Consider the following 12394-nt stretch of genomic DNA (forward strand, 5'->3'; position numbering starts at 1 on the left):
GGCCTGACTGTTCGCTTCTTAAATCACTTAATTATGCAGAAGTTAATAATATTTTTAAAAAATTTATTAATTAATTAATTTAAAAAAAAAAAAAACCACTAAATGTAACATCTCTTAATTTTACATTTTTGTATTTGTTTGGTCGGGAGAAGGCAAAGCTTTGCCCCGCTCATCTTAATTCATTTTAAAAATTAATAAATTAATAAATTAATAAAGAGAACACAAATTCATGAAAAAAAGTTATTTATTCTAAGAAATGTACAGTATAGAAAACACTTCGGTCCATTTCCAAAATAATCTATGTCAGTCAGATAAGAACTTGTAAACTTCACATTAAAATGAAACATACAGTCCTTTTTGATGCCGCTGTGCTACTGAGGTATAGTCGACTGTTTAAAAACAAAAAAAACAGAGAAAGAAAACATTTATATTAAAAACAAAGAGCCCAAAATAACGTACAAAAGGTAAAACAGCAAATAAATATGATTCATATTTAACCAGCTCTAATTTCACTAGTGTGGACAGAGACGGACAGCAGGGACAGCGGAGGGGACACAGAACCCGTGGGTGCAGCTCAGTCCGTCATGCAGCCGACACGCGAGTACAAACCTGTACACAGCCAATGTGACCGCGGTCCACAGAAACTAGCCTGTCCCATCGTGAGAGAGCAGGTTACGCGTCGAGTACAGCTCAGCATCTACGGCTAAATCTCTACCAAGCACAGAACAGCCCGCTCAATAACGCGGGGCCCCGTCTACGGCCCACAGCTGCTGGCCTTCCTCCAGCGCTCCTCTTCATCATTTCTACTGTAAAAACATCTGGACAAACTCTTCGTGTGTCTCCTGAAAACATTTAGGAATGAAACGATCGCTGCCGTACACGCTCTGCGTCTGTGACGCGGCACGGTCAGCCAGGCCGAAGATGAAGGTCAGTACAGTGACATTGAGCCCTTCAGTGGCCCGACCTCAGCCCAGTCTTCGTTTCAGTGAACGGAGACCACGTAGTGACGGTGATGACTTTGTAGTCGTAGCTGATTTTACTTCACATTCCCGTTCTCTCAGACACGGCTGGGAAAACACGCCGACATTCCACACGCACAACGATGCAGACGGCAGGCCGAGGATGGCGCGTTCCAACTCGGCACCGACGTCTAATTTGAATTAAGGCTTCTGTAGAGTTCATACATCCACACGCTGAGCAGCCAAACACGGACGCGTCTCAGCGTTAGTGACCGTGAGAAACTGGGAGGATCGTTTGTGTGGGAACGCCGGGAACGCCAGACTCTTCATGAGGTAGATAGAAATCATCTGCAGCCACTGGATCAAAGTCGGCCGTCACATTTTAATGCCCAGTTAAAAAAAAGAAAAGTTGGGTAATTAAACATAAATGTAAAGAGCGAACATGCTAATCCAAAAGTAAACACCATAAACCTGCACGATAATATCGGAATATCAGGATCGGACAGATTGATCTGTTCAGGCAACGCAGCTACTGCGCAAAAACATCTGCTTTTCTATTCATTTTACTGTATTTGTAACTCCACACTCCTAAAAATGAAGGCGCCACAGGCCAGAAAGTGTTCCTAGAAGAACGACATTTGGTTCCCTAAAGAACCTTTCAGTAAGCTGGATCTTTAGAGAACGAGGCGTGTTAGAGTGAAGAACGCTTCTGGGATCTTTAACTTGGTAAAGAACCTTTATATTGTGCAAAACCTTCTAAAGGGTTCCTCTGTAAAACCTGGTTCTTTAGGGAACAAGAAGTGGCTCTTCAACAGCACCACTGCTCAGAGAACCCACGGCAGAGCCTTCATTAATTTAAGAATGTGCTGAAATAAACGTTAAATCCCGGTGGGCCCAGTCCCAATTCCCAAATTTAATAAATATGTTTGTGTCTCAGCAACAACAGACACAGCCACATGCAAAAGTTTAGGTACACAAATAAGCACGCACCCTCTACAGAGAACACACTTCTGCATACCTAAAGCCCAATTCTGTTTGTTTATTTGTTTAATTTAACCTACAGGACACAAAAAAAAAACAAAACATTTTAATTGTAATACTTACGGCACACGTTTTACTTTTCCCCGAAATATTTCCCACAGCAAATAAATAGAAATTGTGCACTAAAAGCTACAAAAACCTGCTCCGCGTGTGTTCCCTGTAGAGGATGTGGTAATTACACTGAGGGAGAACAAGCACGGAATTTGACTGGGGCTGTTCCAACTTTTCCCACACTGTATGCGTCGGCCCACAATTCCCACACCGGTGCATGGCTGCTCTGAATGGGCAGCCGTGACGAGTCCAACAAGAGCGAGAAACGCTCACCGCTTTCAACCAGCTTGAAAATAAGATGACAATCAAAAACAAACGAGTTCCAGTTCAGTTTGATCAAAGAACAACTGGGTTATTTGTATTTTTGCCATTTTAAAAGGCTTTAAATCAGAACATTAAAAAAAGCTGCAAGCTGTGAACACGTGGAGTAAAAATCACCGTCTAAGTGAATCGAGGTCAATTAATCATCACAGATCCAGTCATCTCACGCATCACTTCCCCTTTAAATAATTCATCTATACCCGTATTTTAAGCGTGACACCCTGAGGACGTGAAGTTCATCACGCTGAATTGTGAAAGAGGAAGCACCAAAATAGAAAAAGAGAAAAATTCTTCTATATGACAGCCCTAAATATTTCCTATTCACATATACAAGCTACTTTTCACAGTCGTAAATATGTTGCTAAAATCAGACCCTCCCCTCTTAAGGACTGAAAGACACCCGTGACAAAAAGGACGAGGCTTTTCACTCCTTCCTCATGAGGCGTACAGATAAACTAGCAGGACAGATCAATTAAGTGATTGACAGCACATGCATTACAGCTCGGAGGGGGTCATCTCAGACATCTCAGGGTCACGTTTTACCGTCATATATACATAGTAGTACACGTCTACGAAGTCCAAGGCCGCTAATTCCAGTATTAAAGACTATCAAACTAGTGCATAAACAACAGGAGCAGCTGAGGTCTCTGGGAATCCATGAAGTCAAACACATTCTTCGAGCAAAGGCAGCGTTGAAGGATGCAGACGCGAGTGGAAATTCTGCTGCAGTTGAGGTTGAGATGGCCACCTAAACAGGACCATCGCTGACGATCTCCTTAGTGGTAACGACCCAACTCAGTGGCCCATCTGCTGTTATGTTAGTATATCTAAAATAACTCACATGTACAGGACATTCAAAAGGAATGAGAAAGGCAACAGAGTGTCCAGTGTGTCCACGATGATCAGAGATGACTCGACTTTAAAGTTCACAAGTACCTTCTATAAAAACACCTGAGATTAACTTTGGGAAGGAACACCAAGGTAATAATTGACTCCTCAGACCTCTCAAAGGCAGCTTCTCGTTGCTGGTCCCTTTCCTTTCAGCTGCATATGCGATGAAGCCTGGAAGCTTCAGCTCCACAGGGAAAGAGGTCTCACTCTCAAAGTGCAGTGTTCTGGCAGGGCTCCTTCAGGTAATGATGTACACAGGGAAAAGGCTGCAGAGATCCAAAAGCAGTGGAAGGTCTCAAGCTCCTTACTCATCACCGTTGAGGCCCACAGAGCTCCTTGCTGTAGGATGGTGTTCAATCCAGTGGAAGCAGCACTTCAACACTGCTCCCCAACACAAAAGCAACGTGTCTTTTCACAGTCATATTTCAGGAGCTGGAAAGTGATCTTCCAGTTGAGTAGATGAGGCTCCTCTTTGCTCAACTCTCTCCATCTGACTCATTCAATCACCTACACAGTAAAGACATTTGTGAATCAATAATTCTCAGAATTACAAGAAAAAAAAATGTTCAAAATTTAATTTCAAGCATCAAAGCAACATCAAATGAATTCTATAGATTCTATAGTCATGCAGAAACTGAAAGACAATCCAGCAGGTGTCGAGTAAGAGGAAGTGAGTTTGAAAGTAAGCGCATTTAACACCATGTGGTGGGCCTTCCTCACAGCCACCGCACTTTCCATTTAAACCCAGCACTGACGCTGGAATACAGCCGGAGTGGGTCAGATAAATGGAAACTAAAGCATGTGACCTCACCTTTCATACCCCCTGCTTACTGCCAGGACCGCTGGGAGCAGCTGCGTTCATCATGTTCTGCCTATCACACAGGAAACAGATGATGGTGAAGAGAAATAAATCACAGCACTGACATTTTATCTTTTCCCATTCTGAATGCTGCTGGTGCCTTTATTCAATATTTAAAGGATGATCTAACAAAGCAAATTTGAACATGAAAACACATGAATAGGAATAAAAGTCACATCAGCCACATTTCATTATTCCTCTGATTAAAAAAACCAATAACTAGCAGCTGTAAAAAGACATTCAACACTGAAGGCTGAACACAGAGCTCTGGTTCTACATGGTGAAATGAAAAATGATCTGTTGATGTGCACCTGGCAACTCCCTGGGGGTAATTTTAAACGAGCTGCTCCTTTTTTTTAGGGCCCAGCACAAGACCTGTTGAGTTCATGTGGTCAACTGAACGATTTTGAAAAATGCCCAATACACACAGTGCCCTTTGCTGGAAAATCTCAGCAGGACTGACTAACCGCTTATCCTCCTGGGTCATAGGGGTGCTGGAGCCTATCCCAGCAGTCATTTGGCGGAAGGCAGGATACACCCTGGATGGGTCGCCAGTCCATCACAGGGCAGATAGACAGACATATTCAAATGTAAATGTAAATATTCTCACACACACACACACACACACACACACACACACACACACACACACACACACACACACACAGGTGCAATTTAGCGTGTCCAATTGGCCTGATTGCACGCAAATTCCACACAGAAAGGACCCAGATCACCTGGCCGGGAATCAAACCAAGGCCCTTCTTACTCATTTACATCTCAATCACAATTTGATCAGCAAAAATCATAATCGTCATTTTCATAAAGAAACGCGCTCTCTTACCCAGGATGAAATAAGTGTTCAGGTCCCATGTCTCTTTGAGGCATCATCATGCCCTGGAAGTGTCCAGCACCATGGGGATGCCTGTACATGGGCATGCGGCTTTGGCCTGGGGAGTAGGGTAGCTGCTGGGGCCGCTGCAGGGCCTCCATCAGATGCGGGTGAGGATGCTGAGCGGGGAAATGTCCACTAGGGCGCTGGGGCCTGGAGGGGTATGGCCCGCCAGGCATTGCGTGGGGTGGAGGGGCTGCACCTTGCTGCATGTTAGGATGCATGACTTGGGGATTATAGGGGAAGTTGTGCTGGGGCTGGGCGGAGGCGCGGCGCCGGGCCGCAGCATTGTGGCTATCCAAATCCAGCAGTTCTTTAGGGCTTTCAGGCTGGTCAGAGCCCTCCTCCATCTGGGAATGTTTCGCTGGACTGCTGCAACTCTGATTCTCAGCAGAGCCACAGTGGACTCCGTCTGGAAGAGAACTAGGAGACATCAGACTTCCACCAGAACCTTCAGAACCCAGAGGGGACATGGTATTCTCCCTCTGCCGGCCATTGACACTGGTACCTGCCATAGGCGGGTAAGCGTTGGGCATCATAGGGTGACGGGGCGGGTACTGGGGCCTCTGCCACTCAGTTGCTGGAAAACCATGCCGGCTGTTCTGCTGGTGCTGAGGATAGTACTGATGTTGCTGCTGGTACTGAGGGTGGGCCTGAGGGTGCTGGGGTCCCATATGGTACTGATATGCAGAACCTTGCTGATGATACGGTGGGTACTGGGCAGGATTAAGATGAGGGCTCATAGACTGAGATGGCGGTGTCTGGTTTGGGTAGGGTAATCGCACAGAATGGGACACAGCCCTGCCCATGTACTGGCCATACTGTGAAGGTGCTGGACCACCCATGCCACCAGTGTATTGAGCCACAGTGTTACTTGCAGGACCGATAGCGTGGCTGGCTGGTGTTTGGTTATGAGGCAACTCTGGCCTACTCAACTGGGCCTTTGACTCTGGGCTAAAAGGCTGCTGCTTGTAGTGGCTGTTAGTATTTGCAGGAGCTGTCTTTGCATCTGGATTACTATTCCCAGAGCCTCCCCCAGGCTCTCGGGTCGGTTCGCTGGGCCTCTGGTCGCCACGGTCAGCAGGAGAGGGCTGGGCAAGCGGATGGGACACAGGGTGGCTGGGGGGCAGAGGCGTGAGGGAGGCAGGCTGCTGAGCCCCAAGCTGAGACACCTGAGGAACTGTCTGTGGCATGCCATGAACAGGTCCTGACTGTGGGCCGCGGACAGATCCACCCTGGGGCATCTGCTGGTGAGGGACATTAGGCACGTGCCCATTGTGAGGGTACTGAGGGGACATACCCTGAGGAACCTGTTGAGGGGGACTGTGCAATACTTGGTGAGAAATATTTTGGGGCAACTGGGAAGGGCCATTTTGGGAGAATGGAGGAGGGGCAGCTAGGGGCATTTGTTGAGAGGGATGGAGGGGCAATTTTTCCGGACTTTTCAAAGGAATCTTCAAAGGAGACAAATCCTGAGATCTTTGTGACTGGGATTCTGAATTCAGGCCATTTTGAAAGGAGGGCTGAGAACTGTTTGAGGGTATCTGAGGACTGGCTTCTCCATAGCTCTCTTCTTTCGGTTCCAGGCTGTTTTTCTGTGGTGACAGCAATGCTGAAGACACCGCCGCAGAAGTCTTTTTCTGTGGAGATCTGCTCCATTCTGGGGCAGTGGGGCTCTGCTGGCCAACACTGGGCTGTTCAAGCCTTTCAGCTGGTCCGGGGTGAGGTGGGCCAATGGAATCTTCGCTTAACCGTTTATCAGCCAATTCCACCTCTGGACCTTGAAAAGTGAACAGAGTTCAAACTTGGTTGGAAGCTATGGTATAGCATTTAACAAAAAAACACAAAGCATTACATTGTTTTTCTACAAATACAACTTCATCCAAAATTGCTATTGTGCTAATAATGAATGACAGCAAGCAATGACTAATTTCTCATTTTTATGTGTAAATAACTTTGCTGGGTAAAGTGTTACCCAAGGTTAAGCATTGGGACTGATGACTCTCCTACCTTTGGCTGCTCCATCTACAGTCCGGTTATCCACAGAGCTCTTTCCCATAGAACTTGGGTGCTGGCTTTCAGGAGCAGACGCAGTCAAAGGAGAGGGCTGATAGCTAATGTTGCGGCGGGAGGATGAGGCTGAGAGCTGCTGAAGGGCTATCATCTCTGGACTGTCCATCATTGATCCCATGTGTGGCCTAGAGTCTTGAGGGGTCAGAGGGGGCCTGTGGCCCACGGGTCCTGGGGAATTAACTGCAGGCATTCTGTAAGGGCCATTAGAGGGGGGATATCCTGCAGGGCGTGGGGGACGCATCATACCATGACCATAGGGGTGCTGATTGCCCATAGTCTGCTCCTGCATCATAGGCCCTCTAGGTAGCTGTCCTTGATGGTTCGGCCAAGCACCATACGGACCTGGCGGAGGGCCATAAGAGGTGTAAGAGTTGTGCATGGGAACGCCAGGTCTCGGGTAGCTGTTCCCCACAGTGTGCATGGGTTGTCCGTCAGGGTGTTGGGCAGATGGGTACATGTTTCCTTCGGACGGAGGGGTGCAAAAGCCTCCAGGCTGTAGGGCCACTGGTCTTGGCCCCAGCGACGGGCCATGAGTTGGTCCAATGTAGGTGTGCTGCTGATGCTGAGGTTGAACTGGTCGAGCTTCAGATCCCACTGGGTATCTGGGACCAAGGTGTGGACCATTGACAGGTGGACCCTACAATAAAAATAAACAATACTTAAAGAAACACCACACTACTATGACAAACCTATCAACACCGGATGACTGACATACCACATTTAACACAGCAAAATCCCCAGCTGCAAAGAACTTTTGCCAGTCTAAGAACATCCAAAAGACGAATGCACTCATTCACAAGTGCTGAGAGGACATACCTGCATGTTATAATGAGATATGTGCTCTCCTGGTCCTCCAGCCATGAAGGGTCTCTGTCCTGGATACGAATATCGGGGGTCCAGCATCAAATGCTGGCCATACATGCCTGATGGTGGAGGACCTGGGGCCCGCTGCAGGAGAAAAGAAAAAAACTTAAGCCATGTTCAATTTGTTTAATTAGTTAACAAGTAAGCAGCCAAAATGCTTCAAGTAATCATGTATATTTTGGTCATTTCACACTATGAATTTTATCATTCAACTTCACAGCAGCAGATCCAGACATTCTTAACCCGAGTGGCCATAAAACGTCATTTATGCCCATTTTTGTGGCTCCTGAGTCCCACATTTTAAAATATATTTTGATGGTAATATGTATAATTAAATAGATTTTCATTCAGCCAAAATTTACGAAGCTGTTTTTATTTTATTATTATTTTTAATGACAGTTGTACATGATTATTTTATATCAAGAAAGCTGCCCATTTGTTGGCCATCTTGGCACGGCCGTGTTTCTGGAGAGGTGTGAATTGTTTTCACTCCAGGGGATTCTCAGCCCTCCTTTCACCCCCCATTGATCACTAGCAACTCCACGTCAATATGAAAGTCTGCAGAATAAGGAAGGAATTCCCCCAAAATGCCAATAAATCAAAGCAAGAAAACATCTGAAAAGCCAATAAGAAGCTACTGAATTTGACAGCTTGCGGAGCATGTGGCCTTAAAAAACAGCTTTTAATCTATTAAAACGTTCATCTTTGAGAAGATTGTGTTGTATGGTGTCAGAACAGACAGGAAGTGAAGCCTTGCCTGCTGGCCGGGATGGTACATCGCAGCCCGTGGATCATTCCCAAGATGAGGCTGTCCTGGGTGGATGTTTTGAGGATGTGATGGCCCATTGGCGTAGGGAAAAGCAGGGGGTGGAGGAGCCAACACCGAGCTGCTCTCCTGAGGCACCTTGCCTCCTTTACCGCTGCCGGGGGTTTTACGTTTCTGCACCTGCTCTGTAGCCCGGATCAGGCTTTCGGGCCCTGACTGGCGGCTGCTCTTGCCCTTTTTCTTCTCCTTGCGGTCACGCTCCTCCTTGGTTACGTGGAATTCCTCGTCGGTGTCTCCGTCCTCGGAGGGGAAGTGTTTCAGCAAGGCTCTGTTGAAACAGCGCTCCAGTGACTCAGCCATTATGGTGTACTCTAAAGGAACACAAACACAGAGACAAGGCTCATCCATTTAGCCCATCAATGTGAGACAAAACACACATGCGTGCACACACAAGAGGTCTTCACTCTGCACTTATAGCCGGTCCGCTGACCAGGTCACAGAGCCACGGTTGACCTCTGACCCCTCCGTCCGTCCTGGTTGGGGGAGAGCGCTCTGACAGATGGATGGCTCCAGAGAGGGGAGCTGCAGGGATGGAATGTCTATGTGGCACTGCAGGTCCCGGCACACTGGAGGACAGCTCAATCGCTCTCCATTAATCACTGTCAGCGCCCACACACACACACACACACACACGGGCCCCACCCTCCACCACTCACACAAATTCCTCCCTGCTAAACTACAAGCTTTCAGCAGCCAAGATCATCAAGATCACTGGAAGATTTTTTTTATTATAAAAATATTAAAATATTTACCGCTCTCCTCGCCGTTGTACTCCAAGCAGTTCTCGAACATGAGCTTCACATCAGCTACAAATTCATCCTTGACAATGTACTCGCCTTCATTTAGCTTTCTCTCAATGGTAGATAGATCCATTGGGGTCTGGAAGAACAGAGAGGTTTTATTTTTGTAATATTCTTATTTTAGTCCAAGTCTTGAAAATTCATTAAAAAAAAAAAAAAAAAAAAAAAAAAAAAAAATCCACCAGGCCACAAATTTCATAAATGTTTACATAACTACTTACATAAAAATTAACACCCTCATTTAAATTATTAATTGGCTAACAAAATCAAATGAAGGGATTAATTATTATTATTGACATACAAACATACAGATCATTAATGCATCAAATAAAGGCTTTTCATAAAGGCATAACATTTATGTGCAGTAATATGTTGCTGCTATTGGAACAAAACCTCATGTCTCCATTTTTCAGTTTTTGACATAATTTGAAAACGTCTATTGCCCTTAACATCGTGTGTAAATGTCATGGTAAGTGGACAGTAAGAACCAGCCCACAATTACTTGGAAAAACTTCTGGTTCCTCACATTAAAAGTGTCAGTCTTCTCCTGTTAAGTCATTTTGGAGATTTGAGGTTCTGTTTCGACAACAGTGACGAATGACTGATTTAATATTTCCACAAATAAACAAATAATTATTAACTACTTAATAATGCTTAACTAGACAATAAAGAAAACAAGTTTAAAGCAAAAATCATTCCAAAACAAGACGGACAACTCGTTTGTGATTATTAAATTTCTAAATGCTTAACTTGTTCCAAGTTACATAATTAAGTATCACATAACCATTATTATAAATTAAAGTTTGATAAATGAGCCCCTAAAGCTCAAAATAACCACTGATTATTCATAGGTGTTTAAGTGAAGAATACCATTTATTATTGTGCGTGTAACTATTAAATAATCATTAACAGTCATTAACAAACTACTACTTTAAACAGGCATTAATTAGAATTCATTAATTATTAATTAGAATTGCTATCATAATTCATAATACATTTTCCTTCCGTATTCAGAGGCAATGTGAAAATATTTTGAAAGAAGATTACGAGAAAATCAACCGTCTTAAACAATATGATGCATTATGTTTAACGCATAAAGCAACAAGAACTAACGAGGTCAAAAGGGTCATTTTATATTTTAATACCTACAGTGAATAATTTTGAGTAGCTGGCTAAGCAAGACCAGCTGGGAAGTGGTACGCTTACCTGAATGATCTCATGATAATTAGGGGCGTAGGACTCATCCACAGGTTCCATGAAGGGCCAAGCATCTTTGTGAGCCTTTAGAGCCTCCAGCACTGAGAGGAGACAGCGCTGCATTAGAGCACTAAACCTGACGCAGCTTACGATGAGAAACATGCTACACTTCACCACCAGTACAGACTGACCCACAGGCTACTCACCTTTGTACAGAGCAGCGTAATCATCATCGATCTCATAACTGAAAGGAATGAAGACAGTGAAAGTGAGCACAGGAGAACCACGCAATCTGAAATAAGAGTTTATCTAAAATATAACGGTCAGTCCTGGGTTCTCATAGTACAGTTTAAACAAACGGCATGTTCATGAAAAATCTAAGACTGCCTGTACGTACGGCATTAGCCCAACGCCAGTCCTGTAGGGTCACAGTCCAAAATAGTTTGGCCATTTTCCTTTAAAACTCAACCTAGTCTATTTAAAAAGCCCAAATCCTGCATTTGTTGCATGTTATTTGTTCCCTGTGGACGGCGGAGGACCAAACACAGTCATAGCTCATTTTCAGACGACTTCTCCAACCTCTCTTTATCCCTTCATTTAAATCAGGTCGTTGCTGTTACTTTGCCTTTAAGACTGATCTGTGTAAATGAGCTCTGTTCTGATTGGCCACTCTACTGTGACGCATTCAAAAAGTAGTTGAGGCTGCAACACTTGGTGTATAAGAATGGGTGGGGCTAAACCGCTGTGGACTGAATGGGTGGGCATTTGTAAATGAGTAGGTTTTTGATCACAGTGCATTCAAAACGGGTTGTTATTGCAGCCTAAATTCCTTGTATGGACTGAACTGTCCACTGGGGAAAATTCAAGTCCAAGTGTTTTTGAGAAGGAATATCGCCACACTGTGCTGGACTCCCACCCTCCAGGACCAGAGCTAGGTACCTCGGTCCTCAATCACCAACTTGGCAAACTGCAAAACCAGCTTGCTTTACAATGACAAACACATTTCAGACGCAGACAGACAAGCGTCTGAATGAACCTGATAACAGTTACAGGGAAGCATCATCTTTCATCATCTGTGGTGTCCAGCCACTGACCAGCCGAAAGAACTCGAGTGAGTAAACGGTAACAAGCAGAGAGAGGCCACCACGTGAAGTGAATAAAAAATAAATAAATAAACCTTTTATATTTAAAAAGGTATGAAAAGTGGGTGGCAAAATGTTGATGGACTACATTTAGTTTTTTACAATAATTGCCATAAACAGTTATTCAACATTATAGATCGTTAGATGAAGGCAAAGGTTGCCAAGCAAAACAGGCAAAATTACGCCGTGGACAGCCCATTAATACCGAATGCACCTGTTGCGGTCGTGTGTATATATAGAGTATGCAATGGCTTTGATCCCGGATCAAACTTTAGAATGAATATTCATTTTATAAGAAACATCACAAGTCACAAGTCCCAATCACCAACAGCTACAGTAGCCGACAGCATACGTAAAATGGACATTTCAAAAGAGAAATACTGCTTTTTTGGCCCAAATGATGCACTGGCTGGAATGTTTTACTATGCATTACACTAGAAAACAAAAAACAAACAAACAAAAAAAGGAAAGTTTGCTTTAA

The 12394-nt window shown here is 44.7% G+C and overlaps 1 protein-coding gene across 1 annotated transcript in view; it reads right to left on the reverse strand.

Moving 5' to 3' along the window:
• Window positions 1-226: 226 nt before the first annotated feature.
• The window catches only part of LOC108441487 (cat eye syndrome critical region protein 2), a 55372-nt gene continuing 43204 nt past the window's right edge, over window positions 227-12394 (reverse strand). Inside the window, exons 11-19 of the mRNA XM_017721038.2 lie at window positions 10978-11015; window positions 10781-10872; window positions 9527-9653; window positions 8706-9085; window positions 7901-8032; window positions 7022-7721; window positions 4964-6791; window positions 4075-4135; window positions 227-3770 (exon numbers count right to left, since the gene is read on the reverse strand). Coding sequence (XP_017576527.2) covers window positions 4078-4135; window positions 4964-6791; window positions 7022-7721; window positions 7901-8032; window positions 8706-9085; window positions 9527-9653; window positions 10781-10872; window positions 10978-11015 — 3355 coding nt within the window. The 3' untranslated portion in view covers window positions 227-3770; window positions 4075-4077. The remainder of the gene's footprint in view (window positions 3771-4074; window positions 4136-4963; window positions 6792-7021; window positions 7722-7900; window positions 8033-8705; window positions 9086-9526; window positions 9654-10780; window positions 10873-10977; window positions 11016-12394) is intronic.

This window comes from Pygocentrus nattereri, chromosome 8 (genome assembly GCF_015220715.1).
Source record: "Pygocentrus nattereri isolate fPygNat1 chromosome 8, fPygNat1.pri, whole genome shotgun sequence".
Classification (NCBI taxonomy): Eukaryota; Metazoa; Chordata; class Actinopteri; order Characiformes; family Serrasalmidae; genus Pygocentrus; species Pygocentrus nattereri.